The sequence below is a fragment of the Crassostrea angulata genome, chromosome 9 (assembly GCF_025612915.1).
Source record: "Crassostrea angulata isolate pt1a10 chromosome 9, ASM2561291v2, whole genome shotgun sequence".
Lineage (NCBI taxonomy): Eukaryota > Metazoa > Mollusca > Bivalvia > Ostreida > Ostreidae > Magallana > Magallana angulata.
In genome coordinates, this window is record NC_069119.1 from 28,145,244 (window position 1) to 28,164,731 (window position 19,488).

Sequence of the window (19,488 nt, forward strand, 5' to 3'; positions counted from 1 at the left end):
TAAACGTAACATATGGGACATATTTCTTAAGACAGACTGAAGTACATGTATACACACAATACACTATGATCAATTCTAAGAATATCGAGACATGAAAACGGGTCCAATTTTATATCTTGTTCATTCATATTGATGACCTGCAGTTGATGACAATCGATATAGGTGTGTTTAATTTGAGATATGTCGCATGGGTTCCGAATTCTATAATCAGAAATTCAGCAATATACATTGTGTATTCTTTTAATGTTTTTTTTTTCTTTTATAAACGAGAACAGCACATGTGACAATTTCTGTTATAGACCTTTTAAACGCAGGAGAGATTTGAACGCGAAGCATTAGTTTTGGTGTCAGCGAAGGGAGGGGAAGGGGAACCAACAAAAAAAAAGAAGATATTACGACATCAGAAGTTTATTTATTTATGCAGCGGTGCTCTTCCTTATATGACGCTGTTTTTCGACAGTGATGGTGTATTAACAGCAGTCTTATTTTCATGTACTTTGGAGAATATCATATCTGATCATCAAAACCTAGTTTTGAGGAATTTTTTTTCTCTGCCTTTTTCCGCCGGACTGATTTCACACGTGGATATTCGACCGAGGTCTTCAGAAGAATGAACTTGCAGACGTGTGTCAGCCTGGGACTTAACTTCACAGGCATTTCAATGGGTGAGTCTTCTTAAATCGATTAATTGATTGCTCTGATAATTAATTTTCATTTTATTTCTGGCAATCTAGTTCTCACTCTTTATTTTTATTTTGTTGGCAACCTTTCCTTCTTGCATGATTTCAGCAAAGTTCAATAGTAATCCTTTCTTGTATTGCAGAGGATAATCTTAAAAATCAGTATCTCGTACAATAAGCTTGCATCAATCGCAAGATCTAAAATAAACTTTAATGTATATGACTGATGGTTTGAATAAAAGAATGCAGCTAATGTAATTATCAAAAACTCTTTAAGAAAAAAAATCATTTACAACCATTAACCCAGATTAGCACAGAAGATACATACTAGTAACTGATTATAAACCAAAAGCTAATAATTGTTTCAAGAGAATGGGGTTTTGTTGTATATTCATATTGAAGTCCCTTTATGCTCGAGCCAAAAAAAATTCTTTTGGATTTCTAATGAACACAATAAATAGCGATGGTTTATGAAGCAAATTTTAGCAGCAGTTGAGGATCGTTATGAATTTGACAATGATGAACGGCCTTTCCTTTGCATTTTATCATTTTAAATGCATAAGCGGAACTGTTACACTATAATCGATTCATAAGGCTACTGTACATGATTAATTTACCTAATGCAAACTTACATTTTTGTTTTTAAGCCAAACGTGTGTGGTATTTACAATGCATGATACATTTATCCGGTAACGTTTTGAAATGTGGTCATATATATTATTAAACAAATATATGTTTATATGTATATTCATCGTGTGTATTGTGTATTCACACATTAAGTAGTCTATATCCGGTTGGTTAAACAAGAAGTTACAAACAGACAAAATTCGTTGTGATATATCTTTGTTTGAGGAGGCTATAGATTCTCAACAAAAAATTCATCAGATCAACCCTAGAAATAAAAATAGGATTTTTGTCATTAACTTAATAATGGAGTAAAGGATATAATCTAAATATCTTAGATTTGAAAATTTAATATTTTTCGCATTTGCATATAATTTTATACATAGCTCTTTTTATTAAGGAGATATTTATGGTCTAACAACGGCCATGACCATCCAGTCTCCTTAAATATAAGAAACACAAGATCGCCATGTACATATACCTGTAGCTAATTGGATCTATGTATCGATTTCTTTTAACGATTGAGTTGAATGATTATCATTCCTGATTGATGGTTTCATCTGTCCAGGAACTCTTTGATCAAAATGTCTGTTTAAACATTGCGATTGCAGTACGATCAATCGCTTCTATCAACTTACAATGTACATTATTAACCATTAGTCTAAACATGAAGATGCAAACACATTCTGCCAATTGCAGCATGCACCGACTTAAAATTATACAGGTTTGTTTAGACAACCCACTCTTGCAAAACTGAATTATATACATGTACAATGAATGAAATTGACCAGATATGCGGAAATATGCACAATCTACAATATAGCGCCATATAATATTGCACTAAGATATTTATCTGTTAGAATTAACATATTCACAATTGCTTTCATAAATGATACCATTTGACAACTTCATTTCTTTTCAGTAAATTCATTTTTAATATGCATATGCCTTCTCAGATCTTAAGAAGCATCACGTCAATTTGACACAATTTTATCAACCTACACGTAAGCATATGGATATACAAACAAACAGATTCAGTCTTTTTTTTTAATCTCCTACATGTATACCTTTAAAGTTTGTATCGATGTCAATCCGAGAGATGACAGACCTGGAATAAACAGTACATTACGCAATCGTTTACAATGATTTTTTAATTCATAAAACATTATCCACAATTTAACTATTTAATGGTTTAGAGATAAGGCATAACGGAACAATATGACCCCTATTAAACAAGGATATAATTGATTCCTCGAATTAAAAAAAAATAACAAACAACTTATCTTTTCACAATTTGCCATTTACATTTATACGATAAAATTTATTGGTGGCTATCTACAGGGTACTTATTTGTTGAATTTGGCTTTCAAACTATAGACATACATCTTAGATTAGGCATGACATGTATGATTCCGTATTCCGAAATCGCAATTTGGATGTTTTGATATGGTCACTACTATTACTCTCTCTCTCTCTTTCTCTCTCTCTCTCACCTCTCTCTCTCTCTCTCTCTCTCTCATTGAGCCGTGAAAGAAATTATGGTCATAACATGTATACACATTATTTCTGATGCATAGACATCCATATTACTTCCGGTTTTAAGCTTACGTCAAAAACTGTTCATTGGTATATCAGCAATTCAAAACCACATTTACATCTGCCAATTATTACAGGTCGACGTCTCCACCTTGAAATAAAAATCAACTTCAATAAGAGGTTTAAACTCCCCAAAATCCAGATTTGGACTTTGATATTGTATCGACTTTTAAAATTCAAAACTAAGATCCCCGTTTGTTTTTCCGCTTAATTCTTAATACAAACATTTACCAAATTCAATCAAGGTTGAACTTCTCTTTACTTTCGTGTATTGAAGAGAATCTAAAATGTTTATTTGTCGTATTATCAAAGAAAAAAGAAAGCGAAAACGACGCACGTACATGTGTACCCAAGTCGCATGAATCTGGCCTCAATTTTTATTATAAGGTCATTGAAAAAAAAAGGTTTGGTCTAAAGAAGGTGGGTGGTGAACAAATTAACCATTAGACCCTTGAATTCTTAGACATGATGTGTTAAGCTATAATCTAGCATTTAGTATAGAGGAAATCTACATATTTTAGCTTCGAAATTTTTTGAATATTTTTCTCTATCTTTATACAGAGTTCTTAAGGAGATCAATATAGTCTAAAAATGGCCATGACGATCCAGCCAGCTTAAATATCCTAATTTGGAAATGTCATGTAATTGTACATGTGAATTGTACAGTTTACAGGTGTTGTATTTACGTGTATATTTCGGGGCCTGGCTGTCCGGTTGCACGTCAGCACTTTCTGCATTGTATTATGCGCAACATGAGATGAGTTGCCAACAAAAGTGGGTCAAGATAACCTAGATATGAATTCAAAAGGTTTTTGATTGGCGGAATCACCTCATACTCAATCACAGTTTACACTATAGCCATGTTAAACTCGATCATCACATTCGTTATCACATGACATGATGCATCATACAAGAGGGAAAGTGTTTCACAATCTGAAAGTGGGTCATGGTGGCCTCATTTTAGAGTAAAGTAGGGCAACAGATACATGTATGCAACAGATATAACAATATAGGTAAACGAAGGGCAAGCATTATGATAATACCTGTAATACTTTAATAGAATTATGATAATGGAATGAAATGTGTTACAACCATAAAAGAGGTTATGATTAATGATTGACTCAGCTTAAATGTGTAACAATCTCAAAACAGGTTATAATGTCTTCACTTTATTAAATGCGTTACAACCTTTAAGTGTGAGTAATTAATGTTCTCACATTTTTATTGTCTTAGAACCTGAAAACGGGTTATATATGTACATGAACATGTGTTACAACCTTCACATAAATTATAGTGTCCTCAATTTAAATGTGTTACAACCTTAAAATAGATTATAGTATCCTCAATTTAAATGTGTTACAACCTTAAAATAGATTGTAGTGTCCTCAATTTAAATGTGTTACAACCTTAAAATAGATTATAGTGTCCTCAGTTTAAATGTGTTACAACTTTAAAATAGATTATAGTGTCCTCATTTTAAATGTGTTACAACCTTAAAATAGATTATAGTGTCCTCATTTTAAATGTGTTACAACCTTAATGCTTCAACCAGGTATTCATATCATTTCATTAGTGATGATTTAGACAATACATGAAGTAGTAATTTATAAAATGATAAAACAGAATACATTAAATTCAATCCTTTCGTTTTTTTATCCCATTATTTGTATAAGTGCTAGCATAATACATGACATGAATAAGACTTAAATATGCTTCTCCATGTCGAAAAGAAAGTGACTGATAAAATATTCATAACATCGAGAGGAAATAAACCCAGCGTTATCACAGCGGTTAAAGGTAAAACACAACAGGTGACGCGATCAGTGGATAGGGACGGAACAGCTGATTACTGAGTGGCGACAGATGGCATCGGAGAGAGAGAGAGAGAGAGAGAGAGAGAGAGAGAGAGAGAGAGAGAGAGAGAGAGAGAGAGAGAGAGAGAGAGAGAGAACACGAAAGAAGAACGTGGGAGAGAGAAAAATGAAAAAAGAACGAGAGAGAGAGAGAGATAGAGATTAAATAGAACTATTTTAAAAAGAGCTTGGACTTTGGGTAGTCAAACAGCAATGTGAAGTAGGCCTTTTACGTACATTGTATTTGTGTTTTAACATTATGTAGTTGTAACATACTGAAGCTTTCTGTGATCATAGTCGATGAATTTGAAGTGAATTGTCTGTGTGCAAATTACTGCGACACATGATGCATTCAAACCTGTTCACAGATCCAACTAAAAAATGCATATTTACTTGAATTCAGTTTTGTAAACAAATGTACGCAGGGTACAAGTAACATAACACTTGTCACGAAATCAATTTGTTATTAAACAAAACACGTTAAAACAACACGTTGGCATTCATGTGGTGATATCTACTGAGCACTGTTAAATGAAAAATACACTATTGATATAACATTACATCCTTGATTAAGTTCAATTATTAGTCCTTGTATTTGTGTTGTCAATCACTAACATTCAATGCCGAAATAAAATGAAATCGTGATGTGTAAAAATTGAATATATATATTTTAATTACTAGCATTTTGTAATGGGAAATATATCACTAGAACTTTTAAGGAAGCGGGATGGTTAACAAATGAACAAATCCACTTTAAATTTTAAGATCTTATTTTTTAAGCTACAAACTATCATATTGTGAAGAAAATTCGATTCAATTTAGCTTTAAAATTCAAACTTTTTCTATATCTTTAGACAAAGCTCTTCTTCTCAAGGAGATAAAAACAGTCTTAAAATGACCACGACTATCGAGCCTTCTTAAGGTCAGACGACACGTTCCTCAAAAATCTTTTTTGTATCTCCTCGTAATAAAGAGTTCGAATAAAAAATATTAATTTTATAATTACTTTAAAAATGATCGAAATTTACTTGAATCGGGTTCTATGTCTAGATGGTCGAGTGGTTAGAACCGTGGACGGTCACTGCCAAAAGCGTATAGGTTCTAAAGGTCGTGAGTTCAAAGCACCGCCCCGGCGGAGATATTGTTCTAATATAGTGAATTTCGTTTAGCTGTAAATATATTTATTTTTATATCAGCTATTCAAGTGTATTTTCAGGAAGATAATATAGGATATTGCATACTCTAGTATTTTGCAGAAATGCCTGGTAAGGTACCCTAATTTTTTGCAAGAAAGCTTGTCAAAGTAGTAGTAAACCATTAACAAATACATGGAAAAAGTTATCTAAAATTGAGGAGCGTGTCGTCTGACCTTAAGGGGGAAACACACAACAAGCAAAATGTTGCATTGACGCATACCTAGCCCCCCCCCCCCCCCCACCCCTACCCACACATCATCATCAAGTCTGAATATCTTGGATAAGTAATTCAATTTCAAACGACATGTTGTTTTCCAGGCTTTTTTTTTTTATATAATTTCCGTGGTGTCATTATTGTAGTATGATTTTACGTGCATGCTAGCGATCTGATGGCGATAATTCCTCTCCTTTGACAGTTTAATGTTTCATCCCTCGGTAATCTACGAACATGTCGGTAGTGAAAAAATCTAAAACGTCCATTTTATTAAGATTTTCCGGAGATGACAGGGATTTTTTTTTTTTTTGGTGAGGAGGGGGGGGGGGGTAATATTGTCCGCATATTTTACGATTCCAGTTGATATACTACGCGTAGAACCAAAATTAAATTGACATGATGTCGAAATGAAGGGAACACTTGTTAATTTGTGTTGGACCCGGGGTCTTTTTGCCAGGATAACAATACGTTATTGGGTCTTAACGATCAATGCAACAAACGCAAATGCCCTCGTCGAGTCTTCGTTTTTGATTGTTGAACCGGAAGGATAGAAATCGTTAAGTGGAATTAATGCTCTTCAACGAATATATCATTCCGTTCTTTAAGAAGAGGCTGGAATTTATTCCATTCCATCAGAGAAGTGGAATCTTTGCGCCTTTACTCGTGTTTGCTTTGGCGATTCGGTTCTCTCTGGGTTTTTTTAACCTTTATCTTCATGTAACAAATATAAAATTAATGATTAATAATTGTTAACTTTTGGGAGATAGAAGAACCATCAAACATCATTGACAGCTTTTCTGGTAATCGCACAGCTGTTGCTGGGTATCAGTGCATTTGGTCGTCTGCCGACACCTTACGTGTTGACTTACAACATCACTTCCATTAAAGCGTTCCTACGAAGCGGATCTATCAGTCAATGATTTTTCTTTTGTTTTTACATGAGGAATTTAACCCGAGATCAGCAATCTCTGAATTCTCGTCATTTTTGGGGTCTAATATAGACTCAGAAGTCCTTCACAGCTCGTGACGAGCGAGATTATGAATATGCAAATACCCATGAAACGCCGTTTCATTTGCATATTTTTAATTACCATTATTCTGATAATAATTGGTGAAACCGACTGTAAAGAAGAAAAAGAGAGGCTTTCAGAAAACTCTCCCAGATTTTCACAGACATTAAAGAGTCGACCTACGGTTGCTGGTGGAACTATCTTTCCGGATCAAAGTGTTACGATCAAAGACGAAGAAAAAAGTGCGCCTCTGCGCACTTCAAGATTTACCCGACCCCTGGATTTCGATACACTGAACTTGACAAATGATGGCGGGATAGGATTAGGATTGCTAGCAATGTATAACCTGACGGACTATCCGTTTCTGTGTTTAAACACTTCTAGAACACCAAAAGGTAGGCTTTCTAATTTTTCCTCGGTAATTCACTTATTTAAAAATCACTCGTGTTTGCTGTGTAACTAAAATCTAGAATAAACTTTTTTTTTATTCAGAAATAAAGTTCGTCAAACTTTTATTTGAAATTACGCTAGTTAGAAATTTTTTCGGGGAAATGTGTCATCTGCAAAGTTTATTAATTTGTTATCCAAGGAATTTTATACCTTTTCCCACTATGTACATGCGCGTAAGAAGATTTACTATGTAGCAATACATATAGACCAGCTGTTATAACGTGCATCGACTGTTGTCAAAAGCAAACACAAGGCTCATATCTCTCTGCGCTTCTCTGTATGTATGCGATATCACGCGATGCTCTTCCGATATTCAAGGAATTAACTTTTTTACTTCGAAACAGATCACCCGAGATATACTTATAGATGACTATTATAATAATAATATTTCTGTATAAAAGAACGACAGACCGAGAATTCGACGCAGCCACTTGGTAAATGAAAAAGGGATTTTTGTGCATTTTGTCTTCAATCGTACAATTGTCTTCTCTAAACTACATATTTTTTTTTCAAAAAAAAGGTAAATGTGGTTTTACTTTCTAGTTATATTTTTATAAATCAATAATTATCACTTATGTTTGCGAACTCCGTACATATATAATCGGTGGTATTAAATATGATGCAATAATTTGTTGCCAAAATGAAAAACATTCCCCGGCTGACGGATTGGAATATAAGATAATGGCTCAATGACAGACGAGTGAAATCTGTCAGGATCAGGCGTTGCTCTGCAACATACAGAGAGAAATGACAGTTCCAGATTCGATTATTCAATCAATCCGGAAAACTGGATTTCACCCAAATGTTCTAGATTCTTATTTGACCTTTTAATATCGGGGATACATGTAAATACATATATAAGAGTCTACAGTATTACATAATCAAAGAACTACTTGCATACAAAATGTTAATCCTTAATGTAGACTTTTTAAAGCTTAATCCAGTAATGAATTGCAATTATCGTTTAATAATTTGATCGCATTTATGAAGTTTATCGTTTATCTTTGCGTAATATCAATAATATCAATAACCGATCTCAGATTTCTTTCATAAATTTAAGCCTGAAAGAAACCAGCGCATATCGCTTAAAAGTATTAATAATTACGTCATGAACATTTCAAAGCCGTCAATGATAGAAATGATTTTTTTGGGGTCTAAATTTCAGTGTCTTCAGATATCATATATCTGGACATAATATCTAAATCTGTGACCGATCTCGAATTTTTCATATGAAAAACCTTGGGGAAAAAACCCAAAATCAATTGAGCGTTTAAATCAAAAGAAGCATAAAATATCAAACCTGTCAATGTTAAAAGAATATTTATTTTTTTTCTCGGGGAGAAGGAAACGGTCCACAAATATTTGTATGTCAAGGTTGACAAAAGTACAAAGTTCACTCAGATATAAGATAAATTATGAAGGCCTTGGAATTAATGAGCACCTTTGTATAAAGTGGCTTTACTTAGCTTCCTCTTTCATCGGCATCATATCTATCTTCGTGAAATATTTATAACTTCAATGATTTTGCTTCTTCAACGACGCTTTTTAAAATTAATAAAACAGGACGTGTTTTTGCATGATATTGAGTGTGTTCTCTCTTTCTCGTTCCCTCCTTCTGAGAGAGAGAGAGAGAGAGAGAGAGAGAGAGAGAGAGAGAGAGAGAGAGAGAGAGAGAGAGAGAGAGAGAGAGAGAGAGAGAGAGAATATTATACGAATCATAATCAATGTCGGTCAACTTAATGCTTTTTTATGAATAAGAGAGTGATATTGTATGGAAACTAAAACACATTGTCCATCTAAAGCTTAGTTTAAAGTTTTATTATCTGTGCGAGATTTCAGGCGAGCGTTAACCTAAAACAGATTCATCTTAAATACGATTTTATCTTGTCAACAACTACATGTATTTATAACTTTTGCATTTACTTACGCACTGTGCTGGCAAAAAAAAATTTGAATAAGCATTGTTATCAGATAAAAATATCATAAACACACAATTAGGTAATTTGATTTATTTTAACCAAAATCTTAAATAGCTTGGTCCGGGTTCATTTGTAAAATTCTAACTGGCCATGGATATCTTAATGAACGCACATGTACATGTAATAAAGATATATATTTTGTTTGCATGTTAAAAATGTTATAGCTACATGTACATAGTAACAAAAGCATCAAGCTAAATCTGACAAATTTTTTTTCTGTAAATAATAGGATCTATTAATTGTGTTAATAGGTCACCTCATTTACACGGGTAAGTTTCTCATCATTACCGCCAAAGTGTACCAGCTTGTTCATAGATACATGTATACAGGATGCAGAGAATCATGTACAGAGAAGCGCCCCCACGCGATCAAACGCTGCCTTGTCTTTAATGTCGATTGAATTAGTAACATACTTTCTGTACGAGAATAGCTTATTTACACCAAGGTGTTACCTTTATCGATTATGACCATTAACTTTGAAGTTTTAACTCTGTTGTTTGGTACCCCAGATTCATTAATGTGCCAGTCTGTATCATGTCGAAGTCACCAGTTTTACATTTGAAGCGTTAGTTGAAGCGTTGCTAATGTATGTTATATGGGTAGATAAATATAGTCCATAAAAAATCATCTTTGAAATAACCACTAAATAGACAAAAGCTTATGAATATTTTAAGCACAATGAAATCAGCTTTCATTCTGTTGATTAAATTTAAGATATTAATGTAAATATATCGGTGAAAAATCCTTACTTAGATTGAACGAAGGAAAGCGACATTTTTTCCTGAACTCGACTTATTAAATGCAGTTCTTTCTGAACGAGTATATGCCTCCGGATGGTAAAAAAACACATCAGATCTAGATTTACCTTAAATTCTGAAATATAATTGTTAGTTTCTAGTATTAACTATTAATTGCTAAAAAAAGAGGAAAAACAAATACAGTAAAACACGGATATGGCGAACACACTTATAACGAAATGACGCTTATAGCGAAGTGATTTTTATTTCCCGCGAATTTATAACCTGTTGCAGACTCAACGGATATAATGAATTTAGCTTATCGCCAAGCATATTTGGCCCATCCCTGGCATTTCGTTATAAACGTGTTTCACTGTATATCTTTTTGTAACTTTTATTTTCTACAATCAAACGCTCTACTTCTTCAGCAGATTATATTCAATTTGTCTAAAAAATGGTTACTGCCGTCCACCTTTCTTAACAAATACTTACATGTATGTACGCCAAGGCTGACGGAATTAAAGCGAAAATGTTTCGCATATAATTCGCGAAATGTACTATTACGGATAAAAAAAAATATCGCAAAATAGATGATCGGTTTTTTTGTGTCCATGTGCTGTGAAAAGGATACAGAATTTTACCGCAGTAATGGAGAGATGCTCTCGGAAAATAATCGTCGCTGATTATTTCGTTATTTGGTATTATACATGTATGTGTGAAATAATACCCCAGCTTACCGCTTATAAAATAATTATTACAAACTTGCATTATTTGCTATTTTGAATCAGAGCTATTAAGTGCACGATATGAGCTTTTACAAAAATAGTGTTGACCGATAACCCCCAACGGGCACCGGATGATTATGCTCTTATGATAGAATCTGTGTGTGTATGATATTGACTAGCTCCAGAGATGTGACCCTTTGGGAAGAAAGGCAGATTAACAAGAACGCGGATATCTAGAGTTCCTTACACTTGCGTGCGAATATTAATCTCTCCAGATATTTAGCAACGAAAAAATCTGTTGAAGACATTCAATCTGAATAGAAACTGTTATCATCGCCTCATTTGACTTATTATTTTAAAACATATTCATTAAAGATTAAGGTGAAATTCCTGATGACGTGCCTTCTTACACTTACTACCTTCTAATGACGTCTAGATATGTTTCCAGTTTAATTCTTGTCATCTGACTTATTAATTTAAATGCGAACATTAAAGAATGTGAAAATCCTGATGACCGTCATACACGTCACTCTGGAGACAATTTTCTTTCCAGCGTAAATAAGGTGACGCAATAGAAACAAAAAACAAGTGACCACGCATCTATCAAAACGTTACAGGTTTTTTTAGTTCTTTTGTATGTCAACCCGTTTTATATATAAGTCCTGCAACTGCATCTCGTTTGACATGCATATCGAATACCATATATATACTCAATAAGTGAAGGTTTTGAATATTTTTTTAAAATTAAAAATAATGTTTCTTTGGAGATTCATTTGTGTAAGAATCTTGCTAGCATTTTAGGGGGAAAACACAGGAAAAAACCCTACCAAATACATGTTTTAACATATGTCATTAGATTATTTTGTAACGATCATTATCATCAGAGCCCTATGAAACCTAAACATGCATTATACTATTTATATTACCTTTTCAATCTAATTGTATTTTCACTTATCAATATAAAATAAGGCAATTGAAAGCACGTTTAATTATCGTTATATGTAGTTATATGTTGTAGTTGATGCGCTCGTCGCACATGGTCAGAACATCAAAGTATTCCATAGATGGAAAAATCAGTCTACCCGCCGCTGTCGATTGTTACCATCTCCTAGTGATTTAGGCGACAACATCAGTCGAAGTGTACAGTTCCGAATGTTAGATGCATGGTTAGCTACTTGGAGGTCTGACGTCTGTCGATGACGTCATTGATTCGTTTGCATGCGATCCTTGTCCTTTTCTTGTGCAGCGAAAATGTTCATTGTATGAGTACTAGTAAATGTGTCTGTTTTTTAGAGAGAGAGAGAGAGAGAGAGAGAGAGAGAGAGAGAGAGAGAGAGAGAGAGAGAGAGAGAGAGAGAGAGAGAGAGAGAGAGAAGAGAGAGAGAGAGAGAGAGAGAGAGAGAGAGAGAGAGATGGGGACAGTATGATAGAAAAAGCTTTCCAACAACGATCTTGGCACTTTACATCAATCATCCACGGAACAGGCTGATCGTCTAAGACCTTTTATCAATATGGGAGAGTGTCATTGACCGTTTACACTGGTATAGCTAAATGTTCCTGCATTTGGTTTTTTTGTTTCATTTTGGTTAAAATCTTATCTCCCTTATATTTTATCACCTTATTTACTCATGGTTGACGATTGAAATATCCTTCTGTTGATGATGCAAGCAAATGAAAATCAAAAAGCACAAACATAAAAAGGTACGTGGTCAATTAGTTAGTCAAAATGCCCACTGTAAAAAATAAAAGTTTGCTCAAAGCAGAATTTATGATGCCAGACATGCATTTCAGACATGCACATCAATTCAAAAACCATGTTTGCAGATTTTATTGTCGGAGACACAAATTATACGGTTGGCAGTAGATTCGAACGGATAAGGCTAGCAGTTCCTGTGCAAATTGATACAAAGGTTTAATAAAATCGCGAAACCTTATGTCATACAAATAAAATCTGTTTTGAAAAGAAAATATTTATGTCATACTGATTGTAGAATTAAAAAAAAATTCGCGCATTTTTGACAACCTAATCGATTCTAGCGGCTTTATATCGCAAAAAATAAACTCCATGAACATTAACATAAATTACAGTGAACGTTGCATAACATGTTAATCCCGTAGCCGTTTTGAATTTAATTATGCGATTTGCATTTGTTGTTGTATTTGCCGTTCTACAATGATGCTGTAATTTCATAATCCATTAAAAAATGTTATAAATTCGAAACATGCATCATAAAATTGAAATTACCATAAAAATTGAATCTAAACTTTTTAGTTAACCTTGACATACATGTATCTTTTATCTTATTTTCAAATCAATTTATAATCTTTTTTTTACTCTATAACTATTCCCTTAATCGGTATACATAATTCATATTGAAATTTTAATCAGTCATACAATTCCTTGTCTCTCGTGCTCTTCTTGTTTCGTGTTTTTTTTCGAAGTCAATTCTTAATCACTTTGTCTAATAAATCATTTATAACCAGCTGTGTATTATAGCATTGAATGATTTATTTTTGACGTCGTCGTGTCAATAACTGCCGTCAGGTGAGCAGGCAAATTGAATAATGCGCGTTAGCGCGTTATGATAATTTGTCTGCTCACCTGACGGCAGTTATTGACACGACGACGTCAAAAATAAATCATTTAATGCTTATATTTACATTCCCTTACTGAAGAAATCAATTCTTTACTTAAATAAATCGATATAAAGTGCAGATCACGGAGGGAGTGAATAAGTAACAGCAAGAACAGCTGTTTTGTAAAAGCGGTTTAAACTGGTTTTCATATAGACTGTTGAGATGAGATCGTCGAGCATGAAAATATAATCCATGATAAATAACTCTTGAAATGTTGCTTTTAACAATAAAGTCAACTTTTTTGTTGAATAATTATAAAACATGGTGTTTTGACAACATTCATGAAATGCATTTTTTAACCGATAACATAGAAATCACTGTATGAGAACTACTTATGTAAATTACTCGTAAATTCATACGCAGTGAATAGGCGTTGCATTTAGAGGCATTTAAACATCACGGAATTTAATGGAAAAACACCGTAGAATGTAAATATTAGGCTTTGTAAGCCAACTTTTTTGGCGACGACTTTATTTTGCGATTTACTGGAGATCAATTGGTTCGCGGCGACTATATTTTTCGCGACCCCGCTTTATCTGCACATGCTCTGATATAACACCAATATCACAAATAAAAGTTTGCGGGGAGAAATATTCGATACAAAGAGGCTCTCGCAAATCTCGCGAACATTCCCCGCACGCAAATAAAAGTTGATTTACAATATTTGAATACAGTTTTGCTTGCTTATAAAAAATCTAAAATATTAGGTGGTATTAGTTTCCCTAACAGATTCATTCAAAGATTCATTTGAAAAACGGAACATTTGGCGTCTATTGTTCTTCTAAGGATAACACTTTCTTGTATATAATATTCAGATAAATTGTCTTTTAAGTGTTCTTAGATAAATGATGAAATTAGACATATTTTGTTTTTATTTTAAAAAAAAAGGATGAAAATAACTATATCAGATTAAAAAGAATTGATGTCATATTTTAGGTTTTAGAGAGAGAGAGAGAGAGAGAGAGAGAGAGAGAGAGAGAGAGAGAGAGAGAGAGAGAGAGAGAGAGATTTTAAGCTTTACGACTTTGTCTGATTTTATGGAAGGCCATAACCCCGGTCTTTGTAAGAAGTAGAATCCATCAAGTTGAGGTAGGGTCCATCGATATTGATACATGATCTAGTTTGTTTTATCAGTAGATTTACATGCTTTATGAAATAAAAATACAGAGAATATCAAACACAATATCCAAACTCATTTTACCTACCAGCAAGCTGTGACCAGGCGTAACACATGTTTAGGGTGAGCGACATATGACCAAAAAAAAAAAAAAAAAAAATGTGGCCATTTTCTGTGGGCTCAACTGCATTGTCATCATCTTGAATTGTAATCTCGTTGTAAAGTATCGCGTTTTCTCAGATATCTGGATGATTGTGGTCATTTTTAAGACTATATTGATCTTGAGAAGAAAAGTTTTGTGTGAAGATATAGGAGAAAATCCAATATAATCAAATTTTATTGCTAAAAATCATTGAATTTTTCTTTTCTAAATAATGATTTATAACTTACATCTAGAATAATCATCTCTATAATTTTAATGTAGATCTGAATAATACCGGTAATTTGTTGACCAAGCAGCCTTATTAAAGGGACGAGTTGATATATTAATTTTTTTTCCGATCTGAAACGATGTGTCACAATATTCAGTATGCATGCTTCTGTGTACATGTACAAGGATGGATCTGTCACCGCAATAAATATCGATAATGCCAGGTGCTCAAAACACTCCTTTTGTATATTAACCACATCTTAAAAGGCCAGGAAAAGTCATCATTTATCGACAGTTTAATGGGGACAACAATAAAAAACTTGTTCTTGAGAGATCTTTGTAATTTCAAAGTGTTTTGTTTTTAATGTGAGAGATATCGGAATTTCATTTGCTTACATTTAATTGTAAAGTGACAGGTGTAGATAAAACGGGGAGAGGTACCTTAAGTTAATCGTAATGTATTCGATTTTAGACAAATCAAAATTCAATGATAAAATTGTTCGATAATGACAGGAACCTTTCTCCAATTGTCACACAAAAAATGCTGGCATTGATTGCTTCCAAATGTTTGTAAAATGGATTTTTAACATCGAGACGAACATTGCAGCGACTGCACTGTCTGTTTATCTAGGAAAACAGTTTTTATCCTATTAATTGAAAATATGCCAGACAGCAAAACTATACACCAAAGTTTTGCTATGGTTTAATCAAAACAAAACCACGTCACTGCATTCTCTAGAATATGCATTAAAATGGTTCAACAAAATATAGGTTTTTATGAAGAAAAAAATACAGGATACTTAATAAAATGAACGTTTAAATCAAACGAGATTAATTGCGTTAGAAAATTCAATCTGTAACAAAAAACTTGAAAAAAGAACAAGCTTAAGAAATGACATCGATGTTTCGTGTAATATAACGGTAGTTGTACCCTCTGAAACCGAAGATCTGTGCTATTTCCAAATGCCAAGATGGCTGTCCTAGATTTAATTAATCTCATCGTATGGAACTTGTTTATTTGTAACGATGACAAAACTCGTAATCTAATACGCTGCGTCTTGAATTCCGAAACAATTTGGATAATTGCAAGTCAAAGATGTTCTCATCGTAATGTTTTATTTCATTCCAGAAATTAGAATTAATCCTTTTGTACCCTGTTTGAAGCATAATGACTTTAACATTGAAATTAGATATTAAGTTTTTAACTCATCCCTTTACAAAAGACAATTACATTGCCTTCGAATCTTCTTAAAAGCACCGAAATCGCATTCAATCCCTCCATCAGTTTATTTTGGTTTTTTCTTAGATGTAATTCTATTTCAATTAAAACACATCTAGATTCGGAGTAAATTTGATAAAAAAAAAAACCTTTTAGAATAACAATAAGATTTTCTCTTTATTACGTGATTAGTTTACAGATGTCATTTATCCATTCATCGCTCCTTATTTTGACATTCATTTGAGACACTACTGTTTGGGGACGTCAGATGCTATTTATTTCAACCAAACCATCTTTTGTCAATTACAATTGGTTCTGACTGGTTGTGTGTGGTGAGAACGAAGAACTAGATGTCAAGACTAGTTCAAGCAGCTTTCCATGGGCAACTATGACGATCTATGTTTTTCTTCTTGCTCATTCGTATTTTTCATGCGTTCATACATGTACATACAACACAAATCCTTTTTTTTTATTTTATTAGTAACTAATATAATTTCGGAATTTCGTACACTATTGATCGTGGTTTAGTATTTACCCACGCTGTTATTGTTCGAGATTTCGATTAAATGCTGCACTTTCAACAATGAAAACCGCAATTTGAATTTTGTTGTTTTTCCCCCTCAGGTTTTAATTTTTTTTTTTTGGAGATATTGCATTGATGGGTAAAGCAAAATAAGCTGCTTTTTTAAATTCAGTGATATTTATCTGAGTTGTGTTCAGAGTCCGTTTACTTTTAACTTCATAAAAATATGAAAACACAAAAATAAGAAGTAGTGCGTCATTTTATTAACATAAAATAAAAGTACATTTTTGAATGTTGTTTTTTTTTATACAATGTAATACGACATGGTATTTGTAGATGTAAAACAATGGGTCCTTCTTTTTTATGATTTTTTCCCGTTGTACTTTTTTTAAAAATCTTTGATTCCCTTTAGTGTCCTTTTAATGCAAATCAATAAAACAAATGAAATAAATCGTAAATTTGACTTCATTTCAAGAGCGTTAGATGACCGTGGCCATTTTTAGACTTTATTAAACTTCTAAGAAGAAGAGCTCACTATAAAGATATAACACATTTTCAAATTTAAATCTAAAATATTAATTAATTTTATTTTATATTCAATGATAATCTATTATAATAACTAAACAAATCATATCTGAAAATTTAAGGAAGATCTAATGGTTAATTTGATGAGCACTCGGCCTCATTAAAGGCTTATATTAAGTTCAGAAAGACTCGCATAAAGACCATTAGAATGTCGGAACCCAGAAACCCAGATAGAGTCACAAGTAAACGCCTTAAATTACCTAAATTGATTCACTAAGAGCTAATAATGAAAACACGTGTTAATAATAAATGAATGGATTACAATAAAAATAAATCCAGTTCGCACTTTAAGAGAAATAGCAAATGTTTTAAAAGAAGCAAAGAGGGATACATTATGCAAAGAAAAAAACCCTTTTGCGTCAACGAGAGATGCACAGATATGACCTTGCATAATTGTGACGTCACGTAGAGATTTTTCTTTATTCCGCCGTTATCCCCTTACTCCCACGTAACGTTATATTCACGTTACTTCTCCCATTAAAGGCGCATGAATAAATAATCTTAGTTAATTTTTATATTCCAAAAGACCCCCCCCCCCCCCATAAAAAAGAGTCATAGTTGAGCAGCAATAGGACACAGGGGCCAAGCCCGTTTTAACGTTAATTTCAATGTAACCATAAATAAAGAAAGGGGTCGAACTCTGACCCAGATAAAAAACTACCAGCTCGCTTCAAAAGCCTAATAAATCAATTATTTTTTACAACACTTGCAATATGCGTGTATTTTTCAGAAAAATAATGTCTAAGATACACTCATGCCGAATTTCAAGTTGATGGGTCCTAAAATAGCGGAGATATACGTCATTATTCTCTCGAATTCGCCAGTTTATTTTTACTAGGACATTTACCGGTCCAGGGCTCACGATAGGATTTTGCCTCTGACAACAGCAGTATTGCAACAAGTCGAGAAACATTCGCACTAATCTTTTAAAATCTCACATCAAATGCACGCTACTTACATCCTTAAATTCCCATAAAATTCCGTAAATACTCTCCAAACTTATCTCCAAACTAGATAATTGAGAGTAAACATACCTACCCCCAAGTACACGTGGGTTCCACATGTTGACAAACAGGCTCAGCACCATCCAGGAAGTTGCATCATGCGCATCTAAAAAAAAATAGTTCCATTGTGACAATTCCACTAAAGTAATAATCTCCTAGCCACTGAGTCCAAAATCATTACTATAGGCCTAAAATAAGGTGCCAAAAAAGGAAGAAAGAAAAGATATTTTCTCTATATGTATGGAACTAATTTGATTGGTTATTTCCTTGCGTAAGACCTTAAATATTGCATCTAAGAAAAATAAAGAAAAACAAATTTCTACAAGTGATATTCACGTAAAATGAATTGCATTTGGCGTATTTCATTAAGTACATTGAATATAAAAGTGTGTGAAAAGTGTATCGCACGAATTTCAACATTAATGTTATAAATAAAATTATTTGTTTGGTTAAATTCAAGTGACTTTTATCACGTGATGAAATACGCTGTATTGTATAAGAGCCTGGATGGTAAAAAATTTAACAATTTTTTCTAAAATTTTAAATAAAAATTTATAGCCTTAAACTTTCTTTTACTGAGAAAATTTCCGTATATAATTTAGCTTTCAAATTCGAATTTTTCTTTTTGATCTCAAAGCTCTTCTTTTTAATGAGATTCAGTTAAAAAATGGCCACGACAAACGCATCCCTCTTAACTTATAGTTAAAAAATGGCCACGACAAACGCATCCCTCTTAATGTGAGTTGCGAAAATTCGACGTCGTTTATAGTGTATTTCACATTCATGTTTCACATTTTAACATTGATTCGGTTGAGGCGCTGTGACAGCTCTGTTGGGTGATTTAGACATCAATTTTGGATACTCAAGTAATTGCCTCACGTTGAGCTGTTGAACCATAGGTCTTCAGCCAAATTCATTCAAACCCTTTGTCTCTAAACTATTCAGAATTTAACACGGTTTTCTTCAAAT

General features: G+C 33.2%; 1 protein-coding gene across 2 annotated transcripts in view; it reads left to right on the forward strand.

The window, feature by feature from the left end:
• Positions 1–86: 86 nt before the first annotated feature.
• LOC128164052 (corticotropin-releasing factor receptor 2-like) overlaps positions 87–19,488 on the forward strand; it is a 45,905-nt gene continuing 26,503 nt past the window's right edge. The window contains exon 1 of one of the 2 annotated variants that reach the window (XM_052827769.1): positions 87–665. In XM_052827769.1, the coding sequence (XP_052683729.1) occupies positions 611–665 (55 nt within the window). In that variant the 5' untranslated portion in view covers positions 87–610. Of the gene's footprint in view, positions 666–6,905; positions 7,569–19,488 lie in introns of those variants that run through there. The other variant, XM_052827768.1, reaches the window with a different exon arrangement.